At 51.6% G+C, this 20,348-nt stretch overlaps 7 protein-coding genes across 7 annotated transcripts; 6 read left to right on the forward strand and 1 right to left on the reverse strand.

The window, feature by feature from the left end:
• Nucleotides 1-2,061: 2,061 nt before the first annotated feature.
• PLICBS_001249 (uracil phosphoribosyltransferase, synthesizes UMP from uracil) lies at nt 2,062-2,883 on the forward strand (the record flags this gene model as incomplete). Its single annotated transcript, XM_018317698.1, has 4 exons — nt 2,062-2,419; nt 2,550-2,704; nt 2,766-2,782; nt 2,832-2,883. The coding sequence occupies 4 exons, from the start codon at nt 2,062-2,064 to the stop codon at nt 2,881-2,883; spliced, it is 582 nt and encodes a 193-aa protein (XP_018183223.1).
• A 2,735-nt stretch (nt 2,884-5,618) lies between these two features.
• On the forward strand, nt 5,619-5,938 carry PLICBS_001250 (uncharacterized protein; the record flags this gene model as incomplete). The annotated part of the gene is made up of 1 exon (XM_018317696.2): nt 5,619-5,938. A coding segment is annotated over one exon (320 nt), but the record flags the coding sequence as incomplete, so codon positions are not given.
• A 1,361-nt stretch (nt 5,939-7,299) lies between these two features.
• PLICBS_001251 (uracil-regulated protein 1) lies at nt 7,300-8,242 on the forward strand (the record flags this gene model as incomplete). Its single annotated transcript, XM_065599773.1, has 7 exons — nt 7,300-7,344; nt 7,404-7,559; nt 7,664-7,691; nt 7,739-7,901; nt 7,956-7,985; nt 8,031-8,116; nt 8,169-8,242. 7 exons carry the CDS (start codon nt 7,300-7,302, stop codon nt 8,240-8,242), a joined length of 582 nt encoding a protein of 193 aa, XP_065455845.1.
• A 2,516-nt stretch (nt 8,243-10,758) lies between these two features.
• PLICBS_001252 (40S ribosomal protein eS1) lies at nt 10,759-11,845 on the forward strand (the record flags this gene model as incomplete). The annotated part of the gene is made up of 5 exons (XM_018317694.1): nt 10,759-10,772; nt 10,827-10,911; nt 10,985-11,010; nt 11,115-11,616; nt 11,702-11,845. The coding sequence occupies 5 exons, from the start codon at nt 10,759-10,761 to the stop codon at nt 11,843-11,845; spliced, it is 771 nt and encodes a 256-aa protein (XP_018183219.1).
• Nucleotides 11,846-12,420: 575 nt separating this feature from the next.
• PLICBS_001253 (uncharacterized protein) lies at nt 12,421-13,076 on the reverse strand (the record flags this gene model as incomplete). The annotated part of the gene is made up of 3 exons (XM_018317693.2): nt 12,421-12,452; nt 12,515-12,818; nt 12,897-13,076. 3 exons carry the CDS (start codon nt 13,074-13,076, stop codon nt 12,421-12,423), a joined length of 516 nt encoding a protein of 171 aa, XP_018183218.2.
• Nucleotides 13,077-14,856: 1,780 nt separating this feature from the next.
• On the forward strand, nt 14,857-17,239 carry PLICBS_001254 (GTPase-activating protein S23; the record flags this gene model as incomplete). Its single annotated transcript, XM_018317692.2, has 5 exons — nt 14,857-14,949; nt 15,019-15,149; nt 15,213-15,507; nt 15,569-16,045; nt 16,106-17,239. 5 exons carry the CDS (start codon nt 14,857-14,859, stop codon nt 17,237-17,239), a joined length of 2,130 nt encoding a protein of 709 aa, XP_018183217.2.
• Nucleotides 17,240-18,263: 1,024 nt separating this feature from the next.
• On the forward strand, nt 18,264-19,005 carry PLICBS_001255 (60S ribosomal protein L12; the record flags this gene model as incomplete). The annotated part of the gene is made up of 5 exons (XM_065599774.1): nt 18,264-18,267; nt 18,329-18,362; nt 18,421-18,541; nt 18,599-18,923; nt 18,992-19,005. The coding sequence occupies 5 exons, from the start codon at nt 18,264-18,266 to the stop codon at nt 19,003-19,005; spliced, it is 498 nt and encodes a 165-aa protein (XP_065455846.1).
• Nucleotides 19,006-20,348: the final 1,343 nt, after the last annotated feature.

A 20,348-nucleotide genomic window follows, 5' to 3' on the forward strand; every position in this document is an offset into this window, starting at 1 on the left:
TTTATAATTAATTAATTAACTTTATAAATATTAATATTAATTAATTTAATTATTAATTATTAATTAAAAAATTAATTAAAAATAGCTTAATTATAATAAATTATATAATACCTTTTAAAATAGCTTTATTAAATATATAAAAAATATATAAATTTTTATATAAAATATAATTATTTTATTTCTTAAAAAATAAAATAAAAAGTATTAATATTAAATTATTTAATTATTTATTTTCTTTATATTAAAATAAAGAAATTTTTTATATAATTAAATAAATTAAAATTTTAATTTAATAATTTTAATATTAATTTAATATTAATTTTTATAATTAAAAAAATTAAATTTAATATAATTAAATATAATTATTTAATTTAATTTAATATAAAAATATAATTAAATATAGCTTTATATAATTTAATTAATTTTATATAAAATTAAAAACTTTAAATTTAATTAAAATAATTAAGATTAATTATATAAATTATTTAATTTTTATATAAAATTAAAAACTTTAAATTTAATTAAAATAATTAAAATTAATTTTATAAATTATTTATTAAAATAAAACTTTTAATTAAATATTTATTTAATATAAATAGAAATAAATATATATTAAATATTTTATAAATTTTTTTATTATATTTAAAAAAATTATTTTTTAAATAAATAATTATAATATATATATATATATAAAATATATATTTATAATAATATATTTATATATAATTTATATAATTATATATTAATTATATTATATAAATTAAAAATATTAATATAATATAATTAAAGTATTTATAAAGTTTAAAAATTATAATAATATATTTAAAGCTTAATTTAATTAAAAAGATATATTATTATAATATTAATATAAATTTTTAATATTTTTTTAAAATTAAAAAAATATAATTTAATTATTCTTTAATAATAATTATTAAAATTTTAATTAAAATAATTATAAAATCTTTATTAATAAAAATAAGAATTATATTATAAAATACTTTTTAATATTATTTTATTTATTATATAATCTTTTTTTAATTATATAATAATAAAATAATATAATTATAAATATTAAATTATATAATAATATTTATTTATATTTTTAAATTTAATTTAAATTATTATAATTATTAAATTTAATTTAATTATAAAAATTAAATAATTATTTAAATTTATATAAAATTATTTAATATATTATTATTTAAATATTTTAAAATTTAAATAATATAAAATAAATTAATTTATAAATTTTATTTTAAACTTTTTAATATATAATATTTATATATAATTATATTTTATTTTAATATTTATTATTTAATTTATTTAATTTTATTAAATTTTAATATTAAATTTATAATATATTTTTTTAAAATTAATTACTTTATTTTATTTTATTATTATTTTATAATATTATTAATAAAATTAAGTCTTATTTTAATATAATTTTATTTTATAATATAATCTTTTTTTATTAATTCTTTTTAAAGATTTTTTTAATAAATTCTTATATTTAAATACTTTATTTAAGCTTATTAAAGATTAATAATAATATTATTAATACTTTTTATTAAATAAAATATTTTAAAGTAATATATTAATTCCTATAAGGTAAATAACCTAGTATATAATCTACTATTAATACGTAGTTTTATTAATGCGCGGGCGGTGATTATATAATATACACAGGACCCCGTATATCGAGTGGCTCCCCTCGCCAGCGAGTGGATAAGAGTCCACGGGACTCTACATTTCACTTGCAGCATTAAAGATCAACTCGAGATGGCGACGGCTCCGAAAGAGTGTGTCGGCCCCAGCCACCTATCGCAGGAACAGAAGCCTAGTGCTACTGTGTCCGCTAAGGTGCCATTCGATAACGTACACGTCTTATCGCAGACACCGCAGCTCATTGCCCTTCTGTCGTAAGTTGCAGTTCTTTATGATGCTATCTTAGGCCGGCTTGTCTTGCATCTATCAGACACAGCAACCGGTGCTTTCTCACACCCTGCACTATAACCTCCATGGGAAGAGAACATGAACTGAGCCAATCCTGCCGCCAACAGGATGATTCGAAATAAGGATACGGACAGGGCAGACTTTATCTTTTACTCAAATCGCATTATCCGTCTCCTTGTCGAGGAAGGCCTGAATCACCTTCCCGTCATCGAGCATGACATCACAACCCCCGTTGGACGCACGTACAATGGACTTATGTTCCAGGGGAAAATCTGCGGCGTGTCTATCATGAGAGCTGGAGAGGCAATGGAGCAGGGTCTTCGAGACTGTTGTCGGTCCGTCCGTATCGGCAAGATTCTCATCCAGAGGGATGAGGACACGGCGCAGCCTAAACTCTTCTACGACAAACTCCCGGAGGACATCGCGGAACGATGGGTGCTTCTACTCGACCCAATGTTTGCGACAGGTTAGTCTTACTGGCACGCCAGAATGACCTCCCCTTGTCCACTACGGTTCAGGCGAAGGACCGGATGGTCGGGGGCTCGAGGGCGTTGTCAGTGAGCAGGGTTGCACAGCTGACAGTGTCGCACGAATAGGTGGCTCGGCCATCATGGCTGTTGAGGTATTGAAGGCACGAGGTGTGCCAGAGGACCGCATCCTGTTTCTCAACTTGATCGCGAGCCCTGAAGGAGTGGGAAATTTCGCCACGAAATTTCCTCGGCTCAAAGTTGTCACCGCCTTCATTGACGAGGTTTGTAACAGCCTCGGCCGCTCGGTGTTTGTTATTGCTGTGTCGCTAACGGACTTCACAGGGCCTTGATGAAAAGAAGTGAGATGCAATATCCGACGTGAACAATCCTGGGCTAACGACGTAGCAGCTACATAGTCCCTGGCCTGGGCGACTTTGGCGATAGGTTCTACACCATCTAAGGATCGCCTTGAGCTCGACACTGCCGCTCGCGTAGTGGGACGGAGCCATGCGCTATTGTCCTGCGGCCGCCGACCTGGTACAGAAACGAAGCTCTTGCGAAGCAAACGTTGCTCAGTACTCATCATCCGCCACAATGCCATCGCCTTCGTAGCGCCTTTCGTCATCGTCATCGTCGTCGCGAGCCGCGGAGGGCTCGGCTCCTCGGCCGTCTCTCGCTGATGGTCTGGCGGTCCCTCCGTAGCCCGATTCCGCCGTGTTTTCCTTGGCAACTGCATCTGTTATAACGCATCATCAGTCATCGTGTCTGAAGTTGTGGAATTTGTCGAAAACACACGGGGCATACGAGGTGGACTCACCGGCAGCATCAACCCACTCCCCATAAACATCGACGGCGGCGGACAGGTCTGTTTTAAGCTGTCAGTGGGCGACGAAGGAAAGTACCGAATCCGCAAACAGGGCGAAGGTGCAGTGTAGACAGGGCACGCGAGCAGTTCGTGGACCGGATCGTTACCAAAAGTCGGGGCATACAGTTGACGGCGCATTGGAACTTTTGTCCACAAACCCGGCAATCAAGCTGCCCGATACCGGCTTTCCTATCGAGCTTGACGGTAACCGACTTCTCGTGATTGCAGAAGAGGCATGTGAATGTGGTTGGCAGAGGGTCGGACTGGTCATGAATGCGTTAGCCCTGCGCCGTTTGCAATCGAGATGGCTAAAGCGAGCGACGTGCCTTTTTGGGCCCCATGGGCTTCCTCGACGACTTCTTGCGCTTCCCCATGCTGCCAAACGAACGCGCCGGGGTTGCAGAGGATTGTTCGTGCGGCAGCCGTGAACACCATGGAGGGTCTGCGTGATGTCGTCGAAGGCGACGTCAGAAATTCTGCGACTGAACCATGGCGTGCTGAGCATGCCAGCAGCAAGGGGTGTGTGGGGAAAAAAGGGGGGGGGGGGGGCTCGTTATCGATAAGGTGAACTAGCCCCTTACTGTCCATCGCTGTGGGGAGGCTTGTGCAAGCTGGAGGTAACCACTTTAGCCTTGGTGCCTACCTGAGGTACTAAGTAGGAGGCAGTACTTGGGCTCTTGCGCAGGGCTGTGGGCAATAGGTGTACGTGTCTTCAAAAAAGGGTAACAAGAATTCCTCCGGGGTTGGTGTGTGCGATGATGCAATCTCCATCTGTGTTGCTGCGAAGTGAAGCCGTTGCCCGGCGCTTGGCGCGAATGGCTCATAGGAGCAGGGAACGGGGCAGGTCGCACCTTGAGGTACTTCGCACAGTACCAGGTAGAGGTAAAGACGTACGCACCCCTCGGGGAGCACATAGGTAGCATTAGGTGGCTGGACCCAGCACCCAGTACTTTCGTCGAGCTGCGGGTACTGGGCCGGGCAGATAAGGCGACCTCGCCAGGCCGAGCAGGTACCTTACCTAAGGTAGCGAGGCGCCCTCAGCTTCGCCGCGCCCAAGATGCTGCCGAGCAAGCCTGGCTGGTCCCTGCTGGCAGGCAGGCAGGATGGAGCAGGCAGGGGCCCTTGGAAGCCATCCATGGATCCATGCCGTGATACCGAAGTAGGGCCCCCGCCCATCCCGCACCGAGATGGGGCGGGGCTGATTCCCCGCACCCACGGCACGGCGATCAGATTGCAGGTGGGCAAGCGCGAAGCACCATTGAATGGCACCGACGCCATACCTAGCTACCTCGTACTAACGTTATCTCGAGGTGCCGGCCGGTAACGGGAGCGACGTTTCGAGCCTCGCTCACAAACTCGGGGCCACATGGGATGTGCATTGGGCCCTACCACTAGGAACTCGTGCCTTGCTTCGATTGGCCTTTGCAGGCGATGACAGTGGTCCAAGGCCATTTCCCAGGCCTTCTCGCGTGCTTTGTGCCTTGCTTTGCAGACACACGAAGCGCACGAGGTCTGTGCAACAGGTTTGCAGTGGAGGTAACACGTACGGGGTGCGCTGTGCAATCTTTCCGCTTCTCTCCAATGGAATGCACCTGGACATGGACGCAGGACCCCGCACCGGTTGTCGGGGTGGTGCCCAAGTTCCCAGAGGAGCACCTGGGCACTCGGGCACCGCGCCGGCCGAGGTGGCTTGTCTTATCGTTGTCAGGAGCTCCGGGACTCCCCTGTCTTACAGAGGGTACCCCTCTAAACCCGGCTAAGCAGTACTAAAGGAACCTAGGTGTGTCCCGTCACCTTGCGCAAGCCTCTGCCTGCCAATGCCTGGCAATGGAACTTGGAAGGATGGAAACCATGAGGGGGCCCTGGCTGTCTCGTGCTATCTGGCGAGGTACCTCAGGTACCAGAGGTATTCTGTACGGTGCCGTGAGGTACCCGCCAGGATTCGATGGCTCTGAGGCAGTCATGGGATCAGCTTCCATTCATGTACCGGTCCGACCGCACCCCAACCTGACCTCAGGCTGCTCAGGGAGCTCACCTGCCCGTGCTGCCGACTGCCGACGCTCACCCAGGCCCCGCCGCCCGTCCCTTCACCTTCCATCGCTGCATTCACGCTGCCCTGCTCGTTTCTCCCCGTAACCCATCAGTTCCTGATCCTGCCGCACTCCTTCCAGTCGCCTCTTCACGCCCGAGTTGCCAAGTCCACAAGCTACCAACCAAGTATCGCATCCTCCCTGCTAACGCCATACTTCAGGTAGGTCTTCAGATCTGCTGCTGATCTTGAACAAGCCACACCCCCGGTCCCCTGCGAAGCTTCGAGCCGGTAGTCCAACATGGAAGGGCACGCTTCAAGCTCTGATATCATCAGCGCCTTGCGCGATATCCGCCGGGGACAGTCGCAACTAGCGGCTGCCATTGAATCTTTGTCCGAGAGGCTCGAGTCTGGCGATCCTGCCGCCTCCGCTCCACCTGGACCCGTTGCTTCGGATGCCAAATTTTCGGGCGCTTCTTCTATTGCTCAGGCCCCGGACGCCACGGGTGTCGAAGGACAGTCGAGCTTGACCGATAACTCACCGGATGGTGTCGCAGAAGACTCACCGGTTGTGAAAGCGGCCCCTCCGCGGTCGGGCTTTACATCTCGGATCATTCTCACGTGTGTTTGGCCCAGGCTATGTAGCAAGAACCATCTACTGACACATACGCGCAGCACATATCCCAAGCAGATTGGCATTGACCCCCTCCCGATGGACTGGGGCAACCCTGATCCTATGAAGCGTGGTCCGGTTGCGGTAGCTAGATCGCCCTCTACCATAAGACGCCGAAACGGTTTGTTCAAGCCGACACTTTAAGGGGCGTATGACTTCAGACAGGCTGACCCAGGCACCCATCTAACATCAGCCATTGGAGGTGAGCAGTCCTACCCAAGCATCTCATCCTCTGCCAGTGCTAACCAGGCATCGCCACGCAGCCCAGTAAGAACTTTGACCTACGAGGCGATGGGATCGAGAGCTGACTCGCTGCGTGCCTCCAGCGGCGGCTCGTACTCCATTTACTACGCGCTTGCAGTGGCAAGCAAGGAGTTGGACGTAGACCACAGGTCAGTCCGGTCTCTAGGCCTTCTCGGGTGATCAACGCTTAAGTGGCGTGCGTGTAGGCCCGACTTTACGAACACCGAACCGGCCACCCGAATTGGGCCATTTCCACAATGGGGCGACCGGCGCAAGATCGTTGCCATGGATCCCTGGGGTCACCTGGCCCCTTGGACTTTTGCTGACATCATTGAGCGGGAAAAAGGTTGCCGTCCCTGTCCAGGACTCTTCCAGAATTCTTTGTGACTCATCATGGATTCAGTTGATCTGCGCCCAACAATCGCCATCACCAAGGCTCATATGAAGGTCAAAATTTTCCCATATCCTGAAAGCGCTGGAAGTACTGACAGACATGTCAGCTGCCCGAATTAGAAGAAAGTGTGAAGCGCGGAAGACTGTCTGGATCCCGCATGGTGATGTCTGGAAACTGAGCCTCTGGCTAACGTCTGGCAGGGTCCCTGATGGCAAGGTCTGTCTGAACAAGCTTGGCGAGCTTGCAGTGACAAAATTTGCCGTCGAACCAGTAAGGCTGGTCGCCTTGTGAGGGCCTACGGTGACTTGCTAAGAGTCTCCCAGGTTTGGTATCTTCCTGGGGTTGCAGAAAGATTTGGCATTGGTGGGTTTGCTTGAGGCACCCGCCACTCTGGCTTCTCCTGACAGTATCCCAGATGAGGGCACGCTGCGACGTTCTCTCTTTGAACATACCGGCGGTAGTTATCCCGAGGTACTTCAGACTGGGTTGCCTGCCTCGGTTGCACCAAGCTGACGGAGGGGGAAAACCAGCTGATTACTCGCGGCGACATCAAGATCTTTTTGCCCCCCATTGGCACGTAACCCTTTTACGCGGTGAGGGTAGAGTGGGCGTACCAGCGACTGACTATGTGCAGGTGGCTTGACGGTGTATTGTTTTGGAGATCCTGCCAAAATGTCTGACCCATCTGCTCGGCTGTCTCTCCGCATTCATGACGAGGTCGGTCTGGCTGCTTGTCTTGCACGGACGCTGATCTGTTGTTGACACCCCATCCGCAGTGTAACGGCAGTGACGTATTTGGTTCCGATATCTGCACATGCAGGCCCTACCTCATCTTCGGCATCGAAGAGGCTGTCAAGGAGGCGCAAAATGGCGGGAGCGGCGTCGTTATTTATTTCAGGAAGGAGGGCAGGGCTCTGGGCGAAGTCACCAAGGTACTGTGCCCGAATGGCCAAGCGGAATCCTCCTCGCAAGCCCTTCCTCCTGACACCAAGACTTGTTCCGCGTAATGTCCGGCAGTCCAAGAGTGCTAACCTAGGCCACAGTACCGTACGACCGCCCGAGAAGTGAATTCGAACGCAATGAGGTACGCAGCAATGCTAACCTGCGGTAGTCGTCTACAATGCACGAAAACGAGGCGCGGATCGAGCGTCAGACTATTTCACGAGGACGGAAAACATCGCCGGTGTCAAGGACATGCGCTTTCAAGCCTTGATGCCAGACATCCTTCATTGGCTTGGCATTCAAAAGATTGACAGGATGTTGAGCATGAGCAAGTTAGTTTTCAAGCACTTCTGCAGCGTGTGTGTCAGGCGTTGACGGCGCAATAGCATGAAGCACGATGCAATCGTCGGCCAAGGGTGAGTGGAAGCGTCGGCCCCGATATGCGCGTCTGACAATTGCAGCATTCCAATCCACGAGAGGGTCGAGTTGCCGGATGAGCTCATCCCAGCGGACTCGAGAGTTGAAATCGATGCGAAGATCACTGCCGGTAAGATTGACGGCGCCTCGTTACCCACGGTCATTATACTGAACAGCGCTAGGCTACTTCACTGCTGGGAAGCGCCTCACGGCAGAGGAGCTGCAGTCAGTGCAGGGACGAATGTGGGAGGAGTAAGCGGCCCCTGCTCAAGAACCGAAACTCATGACCAGCGACCCCGCCGCTAACACGACCTCTAAGTATCGATCACTGAGCTGCACACCGAGTGGCGGCCTGGATGAGACGAGGATTCTGCTGGCGGGCATCTGCATGGGGATGGTTGCAGAAGTCAGGCCAGAGTCTTCTGGTGCGTACTACGGAGGCTCACGCACACCTAGAGTTTGAAGCTAGGAAGGCTTGTGATCTACTTCGTATCTGCTGTTGATTTGACGCAGCGATGACCCACTGGCCGCCCGTACCAGGGGCCTCCCGACGTCGCAGCCGAGAAAAGAATGTCACAAACCCGCAAGGGGTGGGGGGCTGGTCCTACAGACTCACAGTAGTATTGGAACTATTATGTCACATGTCCGAGCCTTATCGATGGCATATTCGCATGCTGAGGTGTCGGTGGCCTGGATGCGCTACGACGGAAACCGAGTGTCGGTAAGCAATGAGCATGCAGGTTGTTTCAACGTTGGGGCTTGTCACCCCTGTCGTTGGGCAGCACCGACCCTTGTTGACGAGTTGGCAGCGCTCAGCCGGCAAATGCCACTGGCTCAACCTACATCACCCCTGGGAACATCAATTGGCTGCAAGTGAATGTTGGCACCCAACTTGGCACTGGCACGACAAGTGGCACGGTCCTCGATACCCGACTCCGGCGACGTCTTGCACGGAGTCGATTGATCCCGAGTATTTGAAGCCTGAAATCCACCCCAACGGGCAACGTTGTGATGCCTCGAGAGCTACGTTTTCCTGACTTGCGACGCGGTGTGTGGGACGCACATGCTGCTCCGACTGGCTGCGACAGGTATAAACAAAGCGTGGGCACAAGGCAATGTATTTGTCCCATGGTATGATGGCATCTTTGCCTCGAGGGGTTTCGGCTGGCGCTCAGCTAAACCTTGACCACGGGGACTGTATCGCGGCGACCGGGCCGAGACGGCCAAGGCTGCTCCGGTCAAGCATTACCGAGCCGTCAATCACAACACACAATGCCCTTCGCGGTTCGCTTGTCAACCCAGCTTCCCCCGAGAAGGCAGCCGAGATGCTCAGCAAGGCCTGGATCTACCCTGTCGCGAGGCAGGTCATCGGGTCGAACGGCTCGTCCGAGCGACTACGACAGCCGGCCCCAGTAACGGTCCCTCGCCGGGAGCAGCTCCACACTGTCGCACATGCTGGCAAATATGGTATTCATGACTTGCTAGACGAGTCTCAATCAGGCAGGTGGCGTGATGGTATTTGGGGGCGGAGATGGCATCAGAATTCTAACATCTAACTTGAGCTGCTAGATTGTTACTTCAGTTTTCCCAACTTCGATCAGTGGGCCGTGCCAGAGCCCCGTAGCGCGAAAGATGAGCCCAACTGAGCGAGGATAGGCAGAGAGAGAGGTGTTTCTGACGTCACATCGCCGGCCCGGCCGTTCGGTGGCTGCCCAGGCTGTCACAGAGGAGTAGTGGCAGTTGGATAGCAGCATCGACGGCGTCTCGAGAGAGCTCGGGCGATGTAGCGGTTCAAAGCGGCATGGCACGATGGCGCCGATACAAGGTAGTTGAGCGACAAAGCATTGAGGCAAGATTGCGCCCACACTCCGAATTGTTTTCTGAGGGCTCGGCCCGATCGAACACGTCGCGACCGGTTCAGGAGACACGCCTTGGATTAGCTTGCACCCCGTGAGGGTAACAAAGCTCAGAAAGCATTTTCGCGTGTGAGCGCGAAGGACCTCCGCCGTCTCTTTCTCATTCAGTGGGCAAGGCACCGGCACCGTTGTCAGTGGAAGAACAGCGAAAGGCAGGACAGGTGGCATGTAAGGTAACCGACGAAGAGGGGAGGGTAATCCATCGAGCGATCATCTTTTTCCATCCTTCTGGTGCTCTACGAGCGACGAACTACCTACTAGGTACCTAGGTGTCCATTGGCGTGCCAATTGACAGGAGAACGAGCAAGCACTCGGCAAATACACAGCGCGGTCCATCGTTAGAGTGAACAGTCTCGAGGCGCGCATTAGGCGTGATGTCGTCCCACAAGCAGGCAACCGGCGCAGTTGTGTTCTCGTCGCGGCTGGGTTTTGCTTCCCAGACGAAGGTCAACAATGAGAGGCGTCTCGTACATTGGATGGGCTGGAGAATTGGCAAGCGCAATGCGCACGCTGTTGCGACAAGGTTGTGGGTGCCACTGCGCAGGCTGTTCCTTGCATGATGAAGCTTCGGGAAATTCGTGTGTGTCGCCACCCATCCTCCCCGTGTGGCGCCAGGATTGTTCACTGGAGTGGCTTGTGGCTGAAATAGTGCCTTGATCACGTGATGCATGGCAAGTCCCCAGGCAAATCTGGAGTTGTTGTGGACCCGGGAAAATAGATGGCCCGTGTTTTTTTCACACTGGGCTCGCTTAGACCTAGTCGCTGCACACAAGAATTGAAATTATTCTCGCCCCTCCACCACCCATACTTCTGGCACCTTTGATTCTCCAACTGATCATCAAGTTGGCCAGCAATCATGGCTGTTGGAAAGTGAGTTGTTTCGCAGCAACGAACAAACCTACATCGGAGGCTGACCAGCTATAGGAACAAGAGGCTCTCCAAGGGCAAGAAGGGTCTCAAGAAGAAGACCGTCGACCCCTTCTCCCGCAAGGACTGGTACTCGATCAAGGTGCGCCGCTCAAGAAAAACCGCGACGTTTCCCACTCGCATTCCCAGCATGTGCTTACAGACACTCCTTGCAGGCTCCCAGCCCCTTCAATGTGCGAGAGTGAGTGCATCCGAACGAATCCCGACCGATCACGGCGCTGGCAAACCTGGCGACGGTTAATCCCCCCTCGAGTAACCAGACGGCTCGCTAATGCTGAAATCCAGTGTCGGCAAGACTCTCGTCAACCGTACCACCGGTCTGAAGAACGCGAACGACGCCCTCAAGGGCCGCATCGTCGAGGTCTCGTTGGCCGATCTGCAGAAGGATGAGGACCACGCGTTCCGCAAGGTCCGCCTTCGCGTGGATGAGGTGCAGGGCAAGAACTGCCTCACCAACTTCCACGGGCTCGATTTCACCTCCGACAAGCTGCGATCTCTTGTGCGCAAGTGGCAGACCCTGATTGAGGCCAACGTCACCGTCAAGACCACCGATGACTACCTCATTCGTCTCTTCGCCATTGCCTTCACCAAGCGGCGACCCAATCAGATCAAGAAGACAACGTACGCGGCGTCTTCGCAGATCCGGGCTATCCGGCGCAAGATGACCGACATCATCCAGCGCGAGGCGTCCAGCTGCACCCTCACCCAGCTCACCTCCAAGCTCATCCCCGAGGTCATCGGCCGCGAGATTGAGAAGTCGACCCAGGGCATCTACCCTCTGCAGAATGTAAGCCGGCATCTTGAGCCCCCTGCAACAAATAAAACCAGCGGCAATCCTTTCTCCAGAACCGGGGCTGATACATTCACGATAGGTGCACATCCGAAAGGTCAAGCTGCTCAAGGCACCCAAGTTCGACCTCGGTGCCCTGATGGCGCTTCATGGAGAGTCGGGGACGGATGACCAGGGCCAGAAGGTTGAGAGAGAGTTCAAGGAGCGAGTCTTGGAGCAGGTTTAAAGGGCGCTTTCTGTGAACAGGCGCGGGGGAACAGGGACCCTCGCGGGTGATACACTCATCCTTGGCATTGTTTCGGTCATCGCAAATGGCGTAGCATCTAAGGCGGTTGGGGGCTACGGTAATGTCCCCATGAAATGGCAAAAAAGGGTTCTACACTGCTCCATTTCGCTGTGCCTGTGACTCGGTTTGCAGATTGGTACGGGTTGCTGCAGACACTCCTGAGGCAACGATAACCCCTCCGGCGCCTGTCCCAGTATCGATGCACGTCAATGCGAACTTCGCCCCGGCGACCCCAGTTGATCAGCCGTCTTCTGGAATGAATCCACACATGTATAGATGGGCGCACTTCGGCAGTGTTGGAAGCCAGGTCCTGACCCGGGTGCGCCAATGCCAGAGCTGCTGCTCCTAAAATGTACTCCTCACGGGCTACCTACGTCGATCTTACGCCCAGCTATCTAAACTCTCCCGGCACACGCTCAAATTCCAAAGCCAGATGTTGTGAATTGCCAAGGTGTACGCTGATACGTCTTTTTGGGCTTGTTTGTACATCTAATTCGGAAATGGCTGAGCAATGGCTATTCAACGTCGCGCAAAAAGTCAACCACGGCTTTCGTTTCATGCAGTCAGTCTCTCAACATCCGGGAATTTGCGGGGTCGAGTGCTACATACCTTGTCGAAAAGCCTCAGGTTGTTCCGAAATCAGCCAGTGGCCAGCATCGATATCTGCTACCCGGAATAGAGGGAAGAACTGCCCAATCGCGGGCAGCACGTCATCCGGCACATACGTGCTCTTCGTGCCGCGAACAAACAGGGCGGGCTTCTGGAATCGACGCTCGCCCGGATCCTTGTAGGGGAAATCACCTAGGTGGCCCAGTGAACGTGCGAGAATGTCGAGTGGGATGCGGAACTGCTGAAATTGCCCCCCCGGCGGGCGATAAAGGTTCCCCAGCAGGAACTGGCGGATTGGCAGCGACTGCAACACACGTCAGCGAGGGCCTCTGTTTTGTCTTTGAACCAGTAATATATTCCCCGGTCCTGTCGGCGAGCGTACCTCCTCGTATTTCTGCAATATCTGGTCCGCCTCAGCTTGCCGTGTGATGCCTGCCGATTGGATCTTCTCCATACCCCGGATGTAATGCGCGAAATCATTCCTAAGAGCAGCATCGACAGGAGCATTGTCGACAGCAACTATGTTGGCAACAGCGTCGGGCGAACGCAGGGCAAGCGTCATGGCGGTCTTTGCTCCCCTAAACAATTAGATGTTCGTAAACTGGCTGTGGTAGAGGACGAGAGGAGGGGAGGCAAGCTAGGGGACCGGTGCGTCGTACATGGAGTGTCCAATGATTGTCGTGTCAGTGAGGCCATGATCTTTGATGAATGCTGACACGTCCTCGGCCATGGCTGGATAGTCGTGCCGGGGGTTTTGAGGTGACTCGCCATGATTCCTGAGGTCCTGGATTCTGTGAGTACAACCTTGGAAGCTGTCGGCTATCGGCCCAGGTGCGAAGGCACACTCACTAGAGCGTACACATATCGGCCCAGATCGCGAGCGAGAGCCCTATAGCCGTTGTTAGATACAAGTAAAACTCTCATGGACTGTCCCATCCCAGGTGCGGGCGTTCGAGCGTACTTGCTGATGCCCCTGTTATTCTTCTTGGAACCAAACAGACCATGGAGGAAGATGATGGGGGCTCGCTGGTTGTCTGTCTTAGGCCGAGATGGTTCATGCAAGTCGTAGACCAGAGGGCGCACGGCTTCAGCGATTGAACCCTGGGAGGCCGCTCGAATCTGTCGAGCAGGCGCGGGGATGCTACGCCAAAGCGTGCGTTGCCGGGCTGCGAGGGGGAAGCTCATGGCTGAGAGCGGAAAGGGTTGGGGGGGCCTCAAAACCGGGCAGCCACCAGCCCTGTATTTGCTTTCTTTGACACAACCCGAATACCAGCGCTACAGGTCTCCCATGAGTTGTCGGCATCTATATCCGACTAGAAAAGCAGACCAAGACAATAAGGTGGCAGACGTTGTTGACGCTTTGAAGTTTGGAGCTTATTCTTTGGTGTTTTTGTCGAGCCCAGGTCCCACTTTATCTCTGTGCTGGGCTATCATGTCTAGATTGCAGTCCTGAGGTACATTTTGTAGAGTACTAGTTCATACAGAGGACTAGGTACCTTACCATAATAACTTATTAAGGTGGCAGATGCAGGACCCAAGTACTTCAATAGATGTAATATTTCATAGACGAAAGCACTGTAAGGAGCTAGTGACGGTGTTACGGTGAATTGCGTGACTCTGGACTACGCAGGCACCATCCGTCCTGTTCCTGAGCAGGTCGAGGTGCCGGTTGACAAGACTTTGGGTCAGGTACCTGGCGCATGCACCAAGGAGATCAGGTACCAGGTATCTGGGTACCTACCGAAACATCAGAAAGCCAGCAGAAACGCCTACCTACTAGGTACGAGGTACTACAGGGATTGCGCCTGCAACGGGTGGGTGCAGATTGGCCGATCTAGGTACTGGACAAGTATTTTTGACGCTCAAATCCGCTGTGGAGCTACCGACAAGTACCTACCGCCTTACCTCAGTGGCAGCTGGACATCTGCTAGTACCCAGTACCTTGGATCCCGTGCTTGCTATGCGCGATCAGAAAGTATCCCGTACCTGCTCGCCAGTGGCTTGAACCTGGTCCTTGGTCAAGCTGGAAAGTGTCCTTTGCTTCCCCAGGGTGCAGGCATCTCTGCTACCATTCCGCACACCATCCCAAACCTCCTGGCCTTGGCCACCCTGTCCCTCGACTTTGCGTCCACGGACACCTCCATCGATTGCGCGACTCACCCGTGCACTTCGGCATCGGAGCTCTTAAGACGCGGTACATCCGACCTCCTCTGTCGCTCGCATCTGCCACCGAAACTCAACGACGCGAACATTGCCGGCCAGCCACCAGTCAACGTGCCACAGCTTCCCCCCGGCGTCGCCAGATACTGTACCCGTCTTTCTCACCCTCGACAGTCGACACAATGGACTACGAAGCACTCAAGGAGCAGTGGAGCGAAGTGGAGGACCGTGATGGCGTGCGCCTGAGCTGGAACGTATTCCCCAGCTCGCGCATGGTGAGTTCCCCGACCGTAACATCATCGTCAGTCTTGTACCCATGCTAATGACTACGCAAACCCATGAAGGAAGCCTCGAGACTCGTCGTACCCATTGGCGCCCTGTACACGCCCTTGAAGGAGAAGCCAGATACACCGCTGTTGCAGTTCGAGCCTGTAACGTGCAAGCAGCCTTGCCGAGCTGTACTGAATCCCTTCTGGTGAGTGGCCGGCGGACATCGATTGTCAGACATGGTCCACGGGAGTTGCTGACAGGCCGTCAGCCAAGTCGACGTTCGCGCCCGGGTCTGGATTTGCCCTTTCTGCCTCTCGAGGAACCAGCTTCCCCCCCACTACAAAGACATTACGGCCAATGCTATCCCTCCCGAACTCCATCCAGCCAACACCACGATTGAGTATCGACTGTCTCGACCTGCTCCCGCACCGCCGATTTTCCTCTATGTCGTCGATTTGTGCCAGGAGGATGATGCTCTCGCGTCTCTGAAAGAGTCACTTGTCATGAGCTTGAGCCTGCTTCCAGAGAACGCCCTCGTTGGCCTCATTACCTTTGGGACGATGGTGAGCCGCGTCCCTGTCAACGACTAGCACTGGAACATACGTGACTAACGTGGCGAGATAGGCCCAAGTACACGAGATTGGCTATGAGGGGTGTGCCAAGTCCTACGTCTTCCGGGGAAGCAAGGACTACTCAGCCAAACAGGTTCAAGAGATGCTAGGCCTCACGTCCACAGGCATGCGCCCAGGCATGCAGCCCCAACCGGGACGCCAGATGCCCATGGGCCCGGCAGCGCGATTTCTCCTGCCCGTACAGCAGGCTGAGTTCCAGCTCACCAAGGCACTGGAGACTCTTCAAAAGGACCCTTGGCCCACGGCCAACGACCGGCGCAGCCTGCGTTGCACCGGTGTGGCCCTGAGTGTGGCAGTCGGTCTAATGGAATCATCCTTCCAGAATGCCGGAGGCCGCATCATGTTGTTCGCCGGAGGCCCCGCTACCGAAGGTCCAGGCATGGTTGTAGGACCCGAGCTCAGAGAGCCCATTCGTTCCCATCACGACATCGACCGAGATAATGTGAAATATTACAAGAAGGCGTTGAAAGTAAGCCCTCAACCCTTGCGGCATTGACATTAATTTGAGGCTGACGGATCTTGGGTGTAGTTTTATGACAACCTGGCGAAGCGTACAGCTCATAATGGCCACGTCATAGACATATTCGCTGGCTGCCTGGACCAGGTTGGCCTCCTGGAGATGAAGGGCCTCTGCAACTCGACAGGCGGACACATGATCCTGACCGACAGCTTCACAGCTTCCATGTTCAGACAGTCCTTCATTCGAGTGTTTGAGAAGGACGGTGACGACAATCTTCTCATGGGGTTCAACGCCGTGCTCGAAGTACTCACTACTAAGGAGCTCAAGGTCACCGGGCTCATCGGGCACGCGGTGTCTCTCAACAAAAAATCTGTCTCGGTTGGTGAAACGGAATGCGGCATCGGGAATACGTGCTCTTGGAAGATGTGCGGTATTGATCCGAAGGCCAGCTATGGCATCTATTTCGAGGTCGCCAGCCAGGGGCCCGTGTCCCACCAGCAAGCCCCTCAGAAAGGTATGATGCAATTCCTGACGTACTACCAACACTCTTCGGGTCAGTTCCACCTGCGCGTGACGACGGTGGCCCGAAATCTCAGCGGTCCAGCCGGCGACCCAGCGATCGCGCAGTCCTTCGATCAAGAGGCAGCTGCAGTCCTCATGTCCAGGATAGCGGTCTTCAAATCCGAAGTCGATGACGGCCCAGACGTGCTGCGATGGGTAGACAGGATGCTCATCCGCCTCTGCTCGCGATTTGCCGACTATCGAAAGGATGACCCTTCGTCTTTCCGATTGGAGAAGAACTTCACACTCTATCCCCAGTTCATGTTCCACTTGCGTCGAAGCCAATTTTTGCAGGTTTTCAACAACTCTCCTGACGAGACGGCCTTCGATCGGCACGTGCTGAATCACGAAGACGTGAGCAATTCGCTCGTCATGATTCAGCCCACCCTCGACTCCTACACGTTCGATCAAGACGGTGGCGTTCCTGTCTTACTGGATTCCGCTTCCATCCAGCCAACCCACATTCTGCTGTTAGACACCTTCTTCCATATTCTCATCTTTCACGGTGAGACGATTGCCGAATGGCGTAAGGCCGGATATCAGGATCAGGAAGGCTACGAGAATTTTGCGGCGTTGTTGGAGCAACCGAAGGAAGATGCCAGGGTATGGTCCCAAGACAGCTCTTCCATTGAACGACACTGACGGGATACAGGATCTCATTACGGACCGCTTCCCGCTGCCTCGCTTTGTCGTATGCGATGCTGGCGGCTCTCAAGCCCGGTTCCTGCTGTCCAAGCTGAATCCATCTACGACCCACACGACAGGCCCGTACGGCGGCACTGGAGCGACGTCCGCCCAGACCATCTTCACAGACGATGTTTCGCTGCAGACCTTCATGGACCATTTGATGAAGTATGCCCATTCCCTGACCCGGTCTTGTATTCGTTTGATCGACCCCTGCTGACTCGAAGCGCGTCTGCAGGCTTGCTGTGAGTGGTACGAACTGAACGCTTACACACTCGGCCCCATCTGGACCGCCTATTTGGAGTTGATGGCGGACACGGGGACTATTTCGAGTATAGTAGCGTTGCATGGCGACTGGACTGGGAAACGAGGTCTGCCGACTGGGAACATGTGCACAGCTCTCTTGAGAAGGGCGTAGTGTGCGTGGATACCACTGCCGCCTGGGCCCTATGGACCATGGTCGTCTGGCGCCCAACGTGTATCACGTCGTGTATAGCAAAATAAATGGTCACGATTGCAATCCGGCACACGTGATACTCACAAGTGTTGGTGGCGCAGCATACTCGCAGGTACGGTTGCATCGCTGCTTAACAAAGGTATTCATGGAACAGGCTTGAATTGTAGCACGTATTGCATTCGGCTCTGTGTCTGGTCGTCCTCCCCTGCGCGGCTGGCTATTCTGGGGTGGACTTCGGAGTGGAGACTGACTCTGCTTGACGAAGATCAACGGGCAGGGCAATCGGCAGACCTAGCACGTGACTACACTGCCGTGGCACACGGGGCCACCACGACACCAGGTTGATTGGCCAATTTCCAGCTCCACTTGATGGCCTGTTAGGGCAGTGAACTGGGGCACACACAAGATTTTCTGGTGGTGGGCTTGGACTTGCCGGACTCTGACATAGATTTCAACTTCTACATTTCTCCAAGCACTTCTCTGGCAAGCAAACCACGAGCCTCTGCCACCTCCAACACCGACAATATGCGTAAGACACCATATTCCGTGACTCCTTTTGTCTAGGGCGCGACGCTGACCTTTGCCTTCAGCTCCCAAGTTCGACCCCAACGAGATCAAGATCATGTTGGTATTCCAGAAGCCGATCCCAGCTCTGTTCTGTCCAGCTGACACACGTCCTTAGCCACCTCCGTGCCACTGGCGGTGAGGTGGGTGCCTCTTCGGCTCTCGCTCCCAAGATCGGCCCTCTGGGTTTGTCGCCCAAGAAGGTTGGTGAGGACATCGCGAAGGCTACTGGCGACTGGGTAAGCACAACCAGAGGAGAAATCGCATCTGAGGCGGTCTCTGACAACAAGATACAGAAAGGCTTGCGCGTGACCGTCAAGCTCACCATCCAGAACCGTCAGGCGGCTGTCTCTGTCGTCCCGACTGCTTCCTCCCTTATCATCAAGGCGCTGAAGGAGCCCCCTCGCGACCGGAAGAAGGAGAAGAACATCAAGCACAACAAGTCTGTCAGCCTCGACGAGATCATCGAGATTGCCCGCACCATGCGCTACAAGTCCTTTTCCAAGGAGCTCAAGGGCACCGTGAAGGAGATCCTCGGCACCGCTTACAGTGTCGGTTGCCAGGTCGACGGCAAGGCGCCCAAGGTCATCATTGAGGGCATCGACAGCGGAGACATTGACAGTAAGAAGAAACATGTCCCAGAGTTGATCTGTCCCGTCATTTGTGTCCCAGCTAACGCATCGCTGCAGTCCCGGAGGAATAGACGAGCGTAAAGCTGTCTTCACAGACCCGCGAGCACTAAAAGGTGGCAGCTTTAGGCATATACTGCAAGGGTAGATGCCTTCCTTGAGGAACCGAAATACCAACCCCGTGGGGCTTGCGTGCCTGCTCGTCTGTTCGCATCGTGATGACTTCGTTCTGCGGAACATAGTATTCCCATCAACACATTATCGCGCTCCGATGTTCCACTGCTGGTGAGCAGCACTGAACGCCCTTGGCTACACTCTGAAATATACCCATCTCCGCAATGGTATTTTTCAATTTTTGTTCAAGGAAGAATACTTGAAGGCTCGATACTCACCCCAACACTCTGGCACTGATGCCCGTGGGTGTAGGGGTCCATTAACCTAGCCCACATGCGATCTCTTGTCTCTACTGCAATGCTCCTGATCTTGTGTGCTCCGTGGCCATGCGCGGCCGCGTTGGTGGCCTATCAGCCCAATGGCGCATGCATATGTGGTTGCGGGCGAAGACTAGTCTCGCGCTTGCGTGTGTGCTTGTACGAGGCTTCGGCCCTCTTCTGGGCTGAGTGGACGTATTTAGATATAGATCTGTCTTCAGCTCTCACACAGTAGTTCTTTCTGTCTTCATATTAATGCGAAAAAGGGATTCTGTAGCAGCTGAGCACTCTCATGTCCTGGAGCAGTGATGAAGGGATGATTGCTGCGACCGTGACCACATCTTTTCCAGGATCCATCGGGCGTCTTGGAATTGTCTACTACCTCATACCCTGCCAGTAACTTGGTACTCCGGCCACGGAGGCAAGTGTCACAGGTGGATGACAGGCGACCCACGTGTCGCCGCTCAAGAATGACGACTAACGGCTTGAGACTCGGTGCTCATGCGACTGGGCGCTACTTGCTTTGAAATGCCTCGGTAATGACAGACGGACAGTACTACTAGGTAGGTAGCTTGTATTATGTACTAGCACCGCACCCTGGAAAGCGCCTGCTTGGAGAGGTGATGTTAGGCAAGGCCTCTTCGGTGGTAGAATATAGCCCCTGCTGCCACCTCTTTACCTTCGCGCGGGAGCTCTGTCTGGCTGAGGAGCCCCCGTATGTACCTGAACAGTACTAAGAGAGTACTGCACGCCAAGCCTCTATCCACACCATAAGCAATCAAATCTCAAGTTGCGCCCAGGTACATATAGAGTACCTACCCCAGTGCCGCCAGACGCGTTGGGGACCGTTGGCTGAAGTGTCATCCACTGAAGCTCGCTCGGCCTATCCCAGCAGCCAACGTACGTGCCTCGTCGACGACAATCAGCTTCACACAATCGCCATCGGTACCCGGACCACCCGACGACTACCCTCATCAACTTCAGCC

The sequence above is a fragment of the Purpureocillium lilacinum genome (genome assembly GCF_023168085.1).
Source record: "Purpureocillium lilacinum CBS 284.36 DNA, scaffold_1, whole genome shotgun sequence".
Lineage (NCBI taxonomy): Eukaryota > Fungi > Ascomycota > Sordariomycetes > Hypocreales > Ophiocordycipitaceae > Purpureocillium > Purpureocillium lilacinum.